Source organism: Dama dama, chromosome 25, assembly GCF_033118175.1.
Source record: "Dama dama isolate Ldn47 chromosome 25, ASM3311817v1, whole genome shotgun sequence".
NCBI classification, from domain to species: domain Eukaryota; kingdom Metazoa; phylum Chordata; class Mammalia; order Artiodactyla; family Cervidae; genus Dama; species Dama dama.
The window spans coordinates 70912164-70925167 of NC_083705.1; the positions used below are offsets into that span (position 1 = coordinate 70912164).

The following is a 13004-nucleotide window of genomic DNA, read 5'->3' on the forward strand; positions in this document are numbered from 1 at the left end:
TGATGGTTTGAGAGTTACTTACATATTTTTTCTGGAATTCATTTTCATTTCTCATCAAAAGTATCCATAAGCCTCATGGCATAATACACATTGCAACATCCTGAAATATATTACCCTGGTATTTCTCAATGAGACATAATATCTGAGCTTCGTGAGAACTGAAGCAATCAGTAGGATACAATGCAGTGCAAACTGTGCAAGCAATTCTTGAACTCCATTCCGATGCACTCAAATGGTAAACATCGTGAAGAGAACCCTTTAATGAAATCTCAACCCTTCACTGTTACAACTTCCGAGTAAAACAGGTGCTATCTTGTACATCATTCGATCTTTCACTAAGGAGTGCTGAGAAAAAGTAGACTATGTCCTCTCCATCAAGGGAACGATGCCTAGAGAAAAGTAGGCAACTCGTCACTTAATAACACAGAAAGAAGCAGTGACCAAGAATTATACAAGTACAACTTCTTCAAGGAGGAGATACCAAAGGAAAAATTATACAATCGATTATTAAATAAAATGGATAAAAAGTAGATGGGGGTGGGGCTGGGAGGAAAGTTTCATTAAAGATCTTTGAGGACACAGGTGGGGTCAGCCTATCCAAACCAAACTGTACACACTGTGTGATGTTTTATGTTTCTCATCCTCTGCTCATTGGAAAAGACCCTGATGCTGGGAAAGATCGAAGGCAGGAGAAGGGGATGACAGAGGATGAGATGGTTGGATGGCATCACTGACTCAATAGACATGAGTTTGCGCTAGCTCCAAGAGATGGTGAAGGACATGGAAGCCTGGTGTGCTGCAGTCCATGGGGTCGCAAAGGGTCGGACATGACTGAGCGGCTGAAAAACATTCTCTGCTGTCTCTGCCAGTTGCATATCCTACCCAAAGGTCATGGGTAACATTTCTACTAAAACTTGCTGCTTTCACGCTTCAGGAACTGCAGTGAGAAAGTCTCACTAGCTTGAACTCTTCTTGAGCTCACCCAATTCGGTTTTTATCAAGAGGCATATACTGTGAGATGCTCCACCCTGGACTCCATGTGCCAACTCAGATGCAGACAACTGGGGTAAATGGCAAGTCCTGCAGTGTGGGCAGCTATGTGATTGCTTCACACCATCCATTCTGCTGGTGAAAAGTAAACTCCCCAACGGAGTGACATGGGGCTGATTAAAAAGGGTTTGGAAGGACTCTCCATCACATGTTCTAGCAGACACAGCAGAACTTTTCTCTGTTTGATCTGTTTGCTTCAAGGGAACTTATTATGGAGAGCACTCAGGGGATGGCATAGCCGGCACCTATCTCTCCCTCCAGCCTCAGTGTGGTCAATGGTTTGGCCAGGGTGGCAGCTGATTTGTTTAATGTTAGGGCATTATGCCATTAGATATTACTTTGCCAACAGAGGTCCATCTAGTCAAAGCTATGGTTTATCCAGGAGCCATGTATGGATGTGACAGTTTGACGATAAAGAAAGCTGAGCACCAAAGAATTGATGCTTTTGAACTGTGGGGTTGGAGAAGACTCTTGAGAGTCCCTTGGACTGCAAGGAAGTCAAACCAGTCCATCCTAAAGGAGATCAGTCCTGAATATTCACTGGAAGGACTGATGCTAAAGCTGAAGCTCCAATACTTTGGCCACCTGATGTGGAGAGCTGACTCATTTGAAAAAATCCTGATGCTAGGAAAGATTGAAGGCGGGAGGAGACGGGGACGACAGAGGATGAGATGGTTGGATGGTATCACCGACTCAATGGACATGGGTTTGTGTAAATTCTGAGAGTTGGTGATGGACAGGGAGGCCTGGCATGCTGTAGTCCATGTGGTGACCAAGAGTTGGACATGACTGAGCAGCTGAACTGAACTGAGGGCATTATGTCATGATAATTCAATGCAAGACCAGCTCATGATCACTTTCTTAACAGGACACCATTTTGAATGCTAGAAAGACTCTGAAATTTGGTAAGAAATTAAGCAGAACAACTTCCATCAGAGGAACTAAGACATGGAGAAGTGAGGGAATTTGACCAAGGTCATACAAAAAGAAAACGTAACCAGGATTCAACTCAGGTGGTCTCCCTACAGGGTCCACCACAGAATGGAAATCCAGCCACAGACAGATTTAACACTGTGGCTTCTTGTGGGAATGATCTTTCATGTGAATTTCTAACATTCTCATGGGCAATATGGTGCTTACCATGGCAATGCATAACCTAATGATGTCGGATAAGTGTTTAATGATGTTTTATGCTTTCTTATGTAACTAGTAATGGTAAGCAACACAGTTAACTTAAAAAGTCCTTCATGGTAAGGAAAATCTCTATTCTCAAAGCTAACTCCAAAAAACCTAGGCAGAAACAACATGAGAGGCAGAAATATCCACACTTAAGAGCTGAGTGGTCTTGGACAAGTAACTTGACAGTTACTTTGACTTAAGTGGGAAAAGAGACTTAAGTCAGAGAGTTCATAAGTATACTAAGAAGACGGGCTAGTTGGCTTAACAATGAACCTGTAAAAAGCACCCTGTTCGATTAATAATGCCCAGAACCCGTGACTATGTTACCTTACATGGCAAACCCAGAACTTCGAAGATACAATTAAATTAAGGACCTTGAGATGGGGAGATTTTCCTGGATTATCTGTATGGCGGGGAGGCAGGAGGGATAATGAGAGTAGGGAGAAGATGCAAGAATACAGTCAGAGATCTGAGAAGGGGGTGAAGAGAAAGACAAGGCACAGAGAGAGGAGAGAGAGAGACTGGAATCTGTGCTGCTGAATTTGAGGATGGAGGAAGAGGCTAGGACCCAAGGATGCAAGAAGGCTCTAGAAGCTTGAAAAGGCAACTGGATTCTGCTCTCAGAGCCTCCAGGACTCCAGCCTACCAGTACCTTGACAGAACTCATGAGACTGATTTTGAACCTCTGATCTCTAGAACTACATACAATACTGAATTTGTTCTGTTTAAGCCACTGGACTTGTGGTCATTTGTTACAATAGCAATAGGAAACTGATACAAACGTGAAAGAACTAAATACACAGCCTGGCACATTAAGAGGACTCAAACAAATGCCATTCCTTCTTTTCTCCATTCCCTTATGAAAAGGGACCACAGTTTAGCATCCCAAACCTGAAACAACTCCAACACACTCTACCTAGAGTTTTAAATGATTTATGCAATACATCTGGTAATGCCCTAATATTACTGGCTGTCATATCAGGATAAAGATGGGTACGTTTTTTATCTACCCAACCATGAACACAAAAGGACCTCTTGCTTGTTCCACTGAAATCTGCACAATTTTGCCCCCAAGGAAACACAGGAAGCCTACTGGTTCACTAAGCCCCCACAGTGGGGAGCAGATTCAGCAATAACAGTGTCCCCACCTCACTTGACTAGTACTCTCCACTGAAAGGCATGTTGTATCATATTCAGTCCACATGGTGTTTCCAGAAGAAGGCAGGCCACATAAAGATTCTCACAATTACATTACTTGAAAACAAAGACAACATATAAATTGAAGAGTGTTTATTTTCTCTCTATAAAAAAAGCAAACCTAGTTTTCAGTCCTACAGAGGCCACATTTATTTCCACTGCCCCGGCAATTAAGAGAGAGGGTTTCTGTTTTGCCCTGACTCCAGCTCTCATCAATTCCTGAGTGTCTATTACATACTCCAGGGAGAAACACCTCTGTTGACTGAGGTTTGATAAAGAGCCTCTATTGCACTGACATGGTGCACAAGAAATGACTTTTACTGCAGGATGTGAAACTTAAGACAAAAGTCAAAACACACCACTTTCAGGCCCCAAACGCGGCTTCAGTACTAATTGAGTGCATTAAGTTTCTCACTTACTAAGAAAAAAAAATAGTGTTTATCCATGAGGGCATTTTTAGGGCAAGAACACAAATACTGAGAAAATCTCTGCTAACATTTTTCATTCCTTCTTCTCCTCAAATCTCAGAGTACAAATAGCCATGTCGTTCAAAAATGGTTTTGATCACTAGAGTTTCCTCATTTGCATCTAGGAAAAAAAAAAAAAAGCACAAAATCTGAAGAAAAGAAAGTATAGAGCTGAGGGATTTTGAAAAGATTGCAGAATCCCTAGACCCTTCCCAGTAATCTCAACTATCTGTTGATAACCCCTAGCGGGGCTGCAGAAGGACCAGCTTCCTGGGCTCACAGGACATCTGCCCTCTTCCCCAAGGTCTAAGCGTGGCAGGGGGTCAAGCTGTGAAAGGCGCCCAGTAACTATTCAAAATGGCGGCCCTCAGCCCAGGAGCGTCAACTCGTTCTGTGGTAACTGCAGATACAACCTTAAAATGGATGCCATAGATTTTACCCAAATGGGGCCTGAAACAAATCATCTTGCAGCTACTCAGCGCACCCCTTACCCCTGAATGAAGCACTCTCAAGGACACTGATGTTTGCCTCAGTGACTACGAAGGAAGCAAATTTACAATATACATATAACATATACAGATATCTATCTATAGCTATAGACAAAGACATATATACAGAGAGAGATAGATATCTGAATCACTTTGTTATACTCCTGACATAGCACTGTAACTCAACTATACTTCAAGAAAATTTAAAAAAGAAATGTTTTGTGGCAATAGACAGACAAGAAATGACATGTGGAATCCTCGGACCTTAATTTGGTCTGCGGCCACACCAGTGTCGTGGTCTCTGAGGCCACTCTTCTGTATGAAGGGCACCTAGCTTGCCATTGGCTAATTTTTATTTGTTTCCTTAACTCTATACATTCATACCTTACTGATTTTATTAACTATGGGATTTTTTCATTCCCACTTAATTACATGCTGGTCTGGAAAAAAAAAACAAAAACAACTATGGACATTTATTCCATCCTAGAAACATATTTTCCAAAATCTTAACAAAAGTACTGCATTCTGGGCCTCAGACCCTGAGAGCTGACTCCCAACTTTGGTAGCAAAATTCATACATTATGTCAAATTATATTTTATTAAATAAACATCACTGGAAGGACTGATGCTGAAGCTAAACCTCCAATACTTTGGCTACCTGATGCAAACGGCCAACTCATTGGAAAATACCCTGATGCTGGAAACGACTGAGGGCAAAAGGAGAAGAGGGTGGCAGAGGATGAGATGGTCGGATAGCATCACGGACTCAGTCGACATGAACTTGGGCAAACCCCAGGAGATAGTGAGGGACAGGGAGGCCTGGGGCGTTGCAGTCCATGGGGTTGCAAAGAGTCGGACACAACTTAGCGACTGAACAACAACAACAAAGTGTAAGTTCTTCTTTTTCTTCAAAGTGTCCCTTTTCTCCTTACATATTTAAAAAAAGATCTTTGACTCTTTTTCCTAGAACCTGTAAATAGATGCCCTAATAGTATCTCCCGCGATGGTCCCATAAAGTCTGTAACATGAGGTGTGCCTCACTGGTCTGGTTCTGGAGCCACGTAAGGTCAGAGCATGGCCTTTCTGACCACACGGACGCACAGATCAACATGACAAGGGATGACACTTGCTCTTGGCCACTCAAGGTCTCTTCATGGAAAGAGGCAGTATAGAAAAGGTCAACAGCCTGGCTTAGTGTTCTGTCGAAGCTGGTACTATAAATATTAGGTTATGTAATCCGCTGACTTGGAATTTCAGTTCTTCCTAACCTTGGCGAAGGTGATGGAAAAGAAAGTTAAATATGACTGGCAGGACCAAACATATCCAGTCACCACTGTTTGAAAGAGGAAACTGTCTACCCTAAAACACTTGAACTCTGTAGAGGGAACAATTGTGAACACTGAGCGCTGTGTGTTGAAACTACAGAATTCTCTAGAACCTAGATTTGAACCATTACTTAACATGGATAAGTGCACAGTATATGAAGTGGTACTGGTTAACTGTCCCATGTTAACAACTGTCTATTTCTCTTAATGCAATCCAGAATTTGATATACGTAGAGACCAAAGAAGTAAACTGTAATTACTGAATACTTTTACTATACATGTTGCAAAACAAAATGTTTTTAAAACAAACCATGAGATTTGCTAATATCAGTGAGAAAGCAGTATTTACAGCCACACCCCAATGCCTAGAATCACGCCCTCCACAATCTAGGTGCTCAATTAATATTTATTGGATGAACAAACAGAACTCCCTGTTTTCAAAAAGGAGTACAATTACTATTCATCAGTTCATACACAAATAAAAGTCTAGTATCAGTATCTAAGGGATTGTTTTCGCTCTCACCACCATAATACATTTTAATGAAATTATATAAAATGGACTAAATACAATTTAACAAATAATAGTGACACAATTATGTGCCAAATACTGATGAATGCACTCAGAGAAGGGACTGTGGGTTTCACACTAGACAGTCATGTTAACCATCATCTTTAGAGATGGAAACTGGGTTCTTGCTGATAAATTTGAAAACTCAAGGGCAAAAAGAAAACTTTTCACGTGGATCTTCTGCTGAGACCTGAAGTTAAATGTGTCAAGTACAGGACCCACTCTTGGTTTCCCCTCCAAAGCAGGCCTGCTTCATCTGCTGGCCACCATCCTGGATGAGACCACGTGGCTTTGCTCCTTATAGCCCTGATTTAGCTCCATTTCTTATTTTTACAGTCTGTCATCAGAGCCTATGTATTCTCCTAATGTATGTGTCCACATATCACCCACAGCAATGACTGTAGGACAGCCCCTGACAGCACAACTAGTTCCCTACCAGACCCTCCCCTGCAACTCCAATCATCTCCCTCAAGGACAAGTTCAAGCCTCTCATCTCATTTAATCATCTCATCCCATTTCAACATCCCAGGTGGAAAACAGGCACTATACGAAGTGTTGTTGATGGCACAGGCAGATTTCAGCTGGGACAAACCCTGCCCACAAACACTATCACAGAGAAATGTGCTGTAACCAACAGTGAGTGTCTTAACCAAGTGTCACGGTAACAATCATCATTATCATTATTATTTGAATTTCCCCAGACATGTGTGGATGGTGGCTGATGTAGCTGTCAGCATGTGGGTGATCCTGGGGGAGGGGGCTGGGTTTGAGTCTGAAGATGCCATTTCTGCTCTTTGGTTTACGATTCAATCCACTGGGCATACAGCCCAAAGCTGGGTGGCAGGACGACCAGACGGCTACACTGGTTTCCTGCTGGTGCCTGTGTGTGGATGACTGCACCCTCACCATTAGCACTGACGTCATCCCAGTAACATCTCAGATAACGTGGGAGTAAGACCGAACACGTATTTTACCTGTTGACGTTTTTCAAACTCCAACTTGATCCGGGACTTGATGCAGTTGCACGTGTCCTGATAGGTCTGCTGCAGAGCAAGCTCCATGAGATGCTTGTGGTACGCCCCTGCCAGGTTCCCGCAGATGAAGATGATCACGTTGGCCAGGATCTGAGGACACAAAGAGCCACTCAATAGGGTGAGCATTTATCATTCACAAACACAACAACACAAGGTACATGGGCAACAGTCTCCAAAGACATGACTCTGCCCAAGGTTAATTTTATTTCTGTACCAAAACTAACATTTTTATTTACTTAACAAAAATGGATCCCATCTGCTTCTTGGATCCGTGCCCTCTCACAGGTGATTTTGCTGTCCTCCCTTATCTTTGGGATCAGCCATGTGATCCACTTAGAAGAAAAGCTATGACAAACCTAGACAGCATATTAAAAAGCAGAGATATTACTTTGCCGACAAAGGTCCGTATATTCAAAGCTATGGTTTTTCCAGTAAGTTGTGTACGGATGTGAGAGTTGGACCATGAAGAAGGCTGAGCCCTGAAGAATTGATGCTTTTGAATTGTGGTATTGAAGACTCTTGAGAGTCCCTTGGACTGCAAGGAGATCCAACCACTCAATCCCAAAGGGAATGAATAGTGAATATTCATTGGAAGGACTGATGCTGAAGCTGAAACTCCAATACTTTGGCTACCTGATGCAAAGATCTGACTCATTAGAAAAGACCCTGATGCTTGGAAAGATTGAAAGCAGGAGGAGAAAGGGACGACAGAGGATGAGATGGTTGGATGGCATCACCGACAGGATGGACATGAGTTTGGGTGGACTCCGGGAATTGGTGATGGACAGGGTGCCCTGGCGTGCTGTAGTCCATGGTGTTGCAAAGAGTCAGACATGATTGAGTGACTGAACAACAACAAATGTGATCTTCTACAGCTAATGCAATGTGGGTGGGAGTAACTGAGAGCCAGATCCAGCCCAGGTTGGGAAGGTCTGGCATGTTTGGGGTGCCTCTTTTGTATCTCATCAGGGAAAGAACATGACTTGACCAGCCCACTGGTCCCAGGAAGATGAGGTACCCTTAGAACAGAGACAGGCAGCCAACCCATAGTCCACTACTGTGGGCACTGAGATTTCATGGTTCTTACACAGCGTTATTGTGACACCAGGTGACTGATACAGACTGTCGTCACATGGAACCTGTGTTCACTGAGCCTAGAGAAGGGATAGTCCCCATTATGTAATATTTATGTAAGAATATGCTGCTGCTGCTAAGTCACTGCAGTCATGTCCGACTCTATGTGACCCCACAGATGCCAGCCCACCAGGCTCCACCGTCCCTGGGATTCTCCAGGCAAGAACACTGGAGTGAGTTGCCATTTCCTTCTCCAATGCATGAAAGTGAAAAGTGAAAGTGAAGTCACTCAGTTGTGTCCGACTCTTCGAGACCCCATGGACTGCAGCCCACCAGGCTCCTCCATCCATGGGATTTTCCAGACAAGAGTATAGGAACCTTTTAAAGAACATCATTTGTTCCTCTGTTGATAAAAACAATTCAGGATCACAAAAATTTGGGGGGAAACAGAAAATACAGAAAAATTGAAAACAACCTATAAATGTCCTGCCCAGGAAGAACACTCAACTGTCCATATGATCTTACTTTAGTGCTTTCACCCTTTGCTTCTGCAAAAGGACCATCTCTTACTTCACTAAAGATTCTGCAAACTGTGTCACTGCTGGGTTTGCTTTGAAGAACAGCAAGCCAAAGAATGCAGGAAGGAGAAGCCCTAACACAAACCAGATGGCCCAGAGACAGGAGAACTGTCTCTCTCCTTATTGGGTGCAGCGGAAATAATAATAATAATAACCATGCTTATCTATGAGAGCTTCTTTTTTTTTCCTTAAAAATGCCATCAAACAAAGATGCAGACATTTTAGGAAGTCAGTTCCTCCAAAATAAGAACAAAATGGAAGGAATGGAATTGAATGAAGCCATCCTCAGTGCCCTGGGCTCCCCAGCAGGGAGTCTGAAAGGGGTGTCTCTGTTACCAGTAACCCAGTGCCCTGGCAGCTTTGCAATGTCAAGGTTCTTCAGGAAAAGCCTTCTTTTGGTCATTTGTTCTTTAGTCTGGGCAATGGATGTGGCATTGCTTCAAACAACATGTAATTCCAACCCTCCATGGCTACGATAACCGGAAAGAATGCATTTATGGATTTTTATTCAGATATGCAAAGGAAATGCTTAAGAAATAAACAGCTAAGCGTTTTAATGCCAAGTAGTTATGGCATTTCTCTTCTGATGGAAAATTTAATCAAATTACAAGCATTTTCCTGATACCTGCTTTCATCCTAAAGTTCCGAGTTCTAAGGTTAATAGAATTAGTCCTGGTATTTTAATAACTACACACATTTACAAATGTGATTGATGTCCCAGAGCATTTTTCTTTCAAAAGGGCGCATTCATATTATGACTCTAGGAAACCTAGGGCACAAGGAAGTGATGCGGTTGAGATTTTCTTTTCAAAACTAATATCACAGCATTTTGTTTCCTAGAAGACTGTTAAGCAGAAGACACAGTAAAAAATCCTATTTCCACAATGTTGGATTTATTTCATAACATCATACTGTCTTGATGCTTTCTTTGATCTGATTGCTTCATTTAGCCACGTTCACATCTGTCAGAAAATAGGAAGGGAAACTTGGCCTCTCAAGGGATGTCGTGAAGAAAATAAATTGTTTAAGGTAATAACAGCAGTCTGGGTTTTCCCTGAAGATGCAAACTAGGCCTTGAAATGGAGCGTGACCCATGCTCCAGAGTCTGCGCAAACTGGACTCCACCCACTCGTTACAGAGGCCGGGTCCTCTGTCACTTTCCACATCCCAGTCGTCACTTGATGTGCGTAGGGCAGGAGTCATCAGCATTTGTCTGTGATTCTCAGGAGATGCATAAACCACCAGTTCTGTGCTGGTGGGAAGGCTGGTATCTACTAGCAAACTGGTTCTGTTTCTTTCATAGCATCATTTGATCTTCCAAACATACCTCATTTCATCCTTGCAAGAGTCCAGAAAGTAAAACACCCAGGAGGGTGGGCCCTCTTGTTATTTCATTTTATAGGTGAAGAAATAAAGTTCTAACATATTCAGAGACTGGAGGGTAGGCTCTTGAAGGCTCTCAAGGATTGCCCTGGACCATTGCCATAAGACCAAATTTGGCTTAAATAAAACATGGCCCCAGGAAACGAGTCAGGACAGGTTCACCCAACTCAATTCAACTCTCTACTTGGGTGCAGGGAAGGTGATTCTGAAGAATTTCCAAAGAGACCTGTGTAAGCGCTGAAAGCAGCTAACATGGTTTTCCTTTACAGAGCATTTGCATTTGATGCTATAAAGTGCCTCCATCATTTAAGGTCCTTTTAAGCGGCTGCAGTTTGGAGACCATGCTGCGGTCCACGGAGCATGTGATTGTGATGCTGGAGTTGTTGGTGCGTCCATGTACTCTCAGAGGAAAGTAACAGAAGTGAGGCTGTTTCTAACTGGGTCAGGTGACCAAAGAAGAATGAGCTGAGCAGTGTTCTTCCTTTTTGATAAATTAACTTTTATTGGAGTAAGGTTGCTTTACAATATTGTGTTAGCTTCTGCTGTACTGCAAAGTGAATTAGCTATTTGTTGCTGTTTAGTTGCTAAGTTGTGTCTGCTTCTTAGATTCCATAGACTATATAGCCCACCAGGCTCATCTGTCCATGGGATTCTCCAGGCAAGAATACTGCAGTGGGTTGCCATTTCCTCTTCCAGGGGATCTTCCCCACCCAGGGATAGAACCCACGTCTTCTGCATTGGCAGGCGGATTCTTAACCACTGATCCACCTAGGCAGCCCGAATCAGCTATATGCATACACATATCCCCTCTTCTTTGGATTCCCTTCCCATGTAAGTCACCACAGAGCATTGAGTAGAGTTCCCTGTCCCATTCAGTAGGTTCTCATTAGTTAATCTATTTTATCTACATCTGTGTCTTTAATTCCCATGCAGGGTTATTTCACCTGGGAAAAGGACATTTAAGGAAGGGAGCTCACTGTCTTCAAACATTTGAGAAATTATCACAAGGATTTGGTGACCACTCAGGTCCTCTGTGACTGTTTTTAAAGAGTTTTAAAATTGTTCAGTACTCTCATTCTTATCTTAGGTTCAGGGCAGCGAACCTCAGGGTTCACAGAGGTCAGCAGTCAGCGTACATGCCAGCTGAGAATGGGGTGAGGCTCCTGGTACTGGGGAAGCCCCATCCCTCAAAGCCATGGTTTCTCTATGAGCGAACTGTCCAGGGCCGGGGGAGAAAGGACATCACAGAATTTAAAACAGGTCCTCAGCTTAAAACAAACAGATCATAAATATGCAAAAACACCAATTATAAGCCAAAGGAAAATAAAAGGAATTATAAACTTGATGAACAGAGCTGCAAATGAATATTCAGCAAGCTCGCTGCATCTCGTATGCAGCAAATTTGGCTTAAATAAAACAATGCTCTCGCTTGGGAGATAAAATGATCAGATACAATCTCCCTTAACTGAGCTCTCGAACACGACTGCAGAGAATCCCCATCCCATCTCCTTGGTATTTCCTGCAACCCCCAAAGAATTACATTTGCTCTCTGCCCTGGCCTCAGGATCGCTGCATTTTATCATTCTCTTGTAGTTTGGTTGCTAAGTCGTGTCCGGCTCTTTGCAACCCCATGGATTGTAGAAGATCAGCCTCCTTTGTCCTCCACTATCTCCCAGAGTTTGCTCAAATTCACATCCCTGGTGATCCATCTGAGGAGCCATCCAATCATCTCATCCCCGACCCCTTCTCCTCCTGCCCTCAATCTTTCCTGGCATCAGGGTCTTTTCCAGGGACTCGGCTCCTTGCCTCAGTCTTTTAGAGCAGACCAGACACGCGGTGCTTTGACTAATAACATCCAGTGACTTTCAGATCACGTGTTGGAATCTTCTTCTAATTTAACATCCCTCCAGATGAGGAAGAGTAGAGTCAGAAAGGGCTTCCCTGGCAGCTCAGTGGTAAAGCATCTGCCTGCAATGCAGGCAGACATGGGTTTGACCCCTGGTATGGGAAGATCCCCTGGAGAAGGAAATGGCAACCCGCTCCAGTATTCTTGCCTGGACAATCTCAAGGACAGAGGAGATTGGCAGGGTGTGTTCCATCAGGTCGCAGAGTCAGACATGACTGAGCATGAGCATTGTGAAAGTTAGAAAGTATTATGGGCTGAAAGCGTATACTGGGGGGGGGGGGGGCGGTCCTTCCCACAGGCATACACTGAAGCCCTACCCCCAGTGTGATGGTGTTAGGGGCTGGGGCCCTTGGGAGAGAATTTGGTTTAGATGAGGTCATGAATGTCCACCTTTATGAATGAGATTAGTGTCCTTATTAAGGAAAGGAAGAGACTCTGTCTGTCTTTCTGCCATGAGAGAAAGGGGGCTGTCCGCCAGGAAGAGGGCCCTCACCAGAAATGAATCATCGGGCACCTTGGTCTCAGACTTGCCAGCCTCCAGAAATGTGAGCAGTAAGTATCTCCTGTTGGCACCCTCCCCCCTGCCTCTGGTGTTTTGTTATGGCAGCCTGAGCTAAGACAGAAAGTTCAGAAGAAAACTGAGAGACCAACCACCTCAACAATGGTTGTTAACAGGCTTTGGTTTGTTCAACTAGAATTAAAAACTGGGTGTCAAATGCAATTTGATTTCCTATGGAAAAGGGCACTAGCAATAG

General features: G+C 43.5%; 1 protein-coding gene across 1 annotated transcript in view; it reads right to left on the reverse strand.

Moving 5' to 3' along the window:
* ADCY2 (adenylate cyclase 2) overlaps positions 1 to 13004 on the reverse strand; it is a 455550-nt gene that overhangs the window by 216974 nt on the left and 225572 nt on the right. The window contains exon 4 of the mRNA XM_061129349.1: positions 7249 to 7398. Within this exon, the coding sequence (XP_060985332.1) occupies positions 7249 to 7398 (150 nt within the window). The remainder of the gene's footprint in view (positions 1 to 7248; positions 7399 to 13004) is intronic.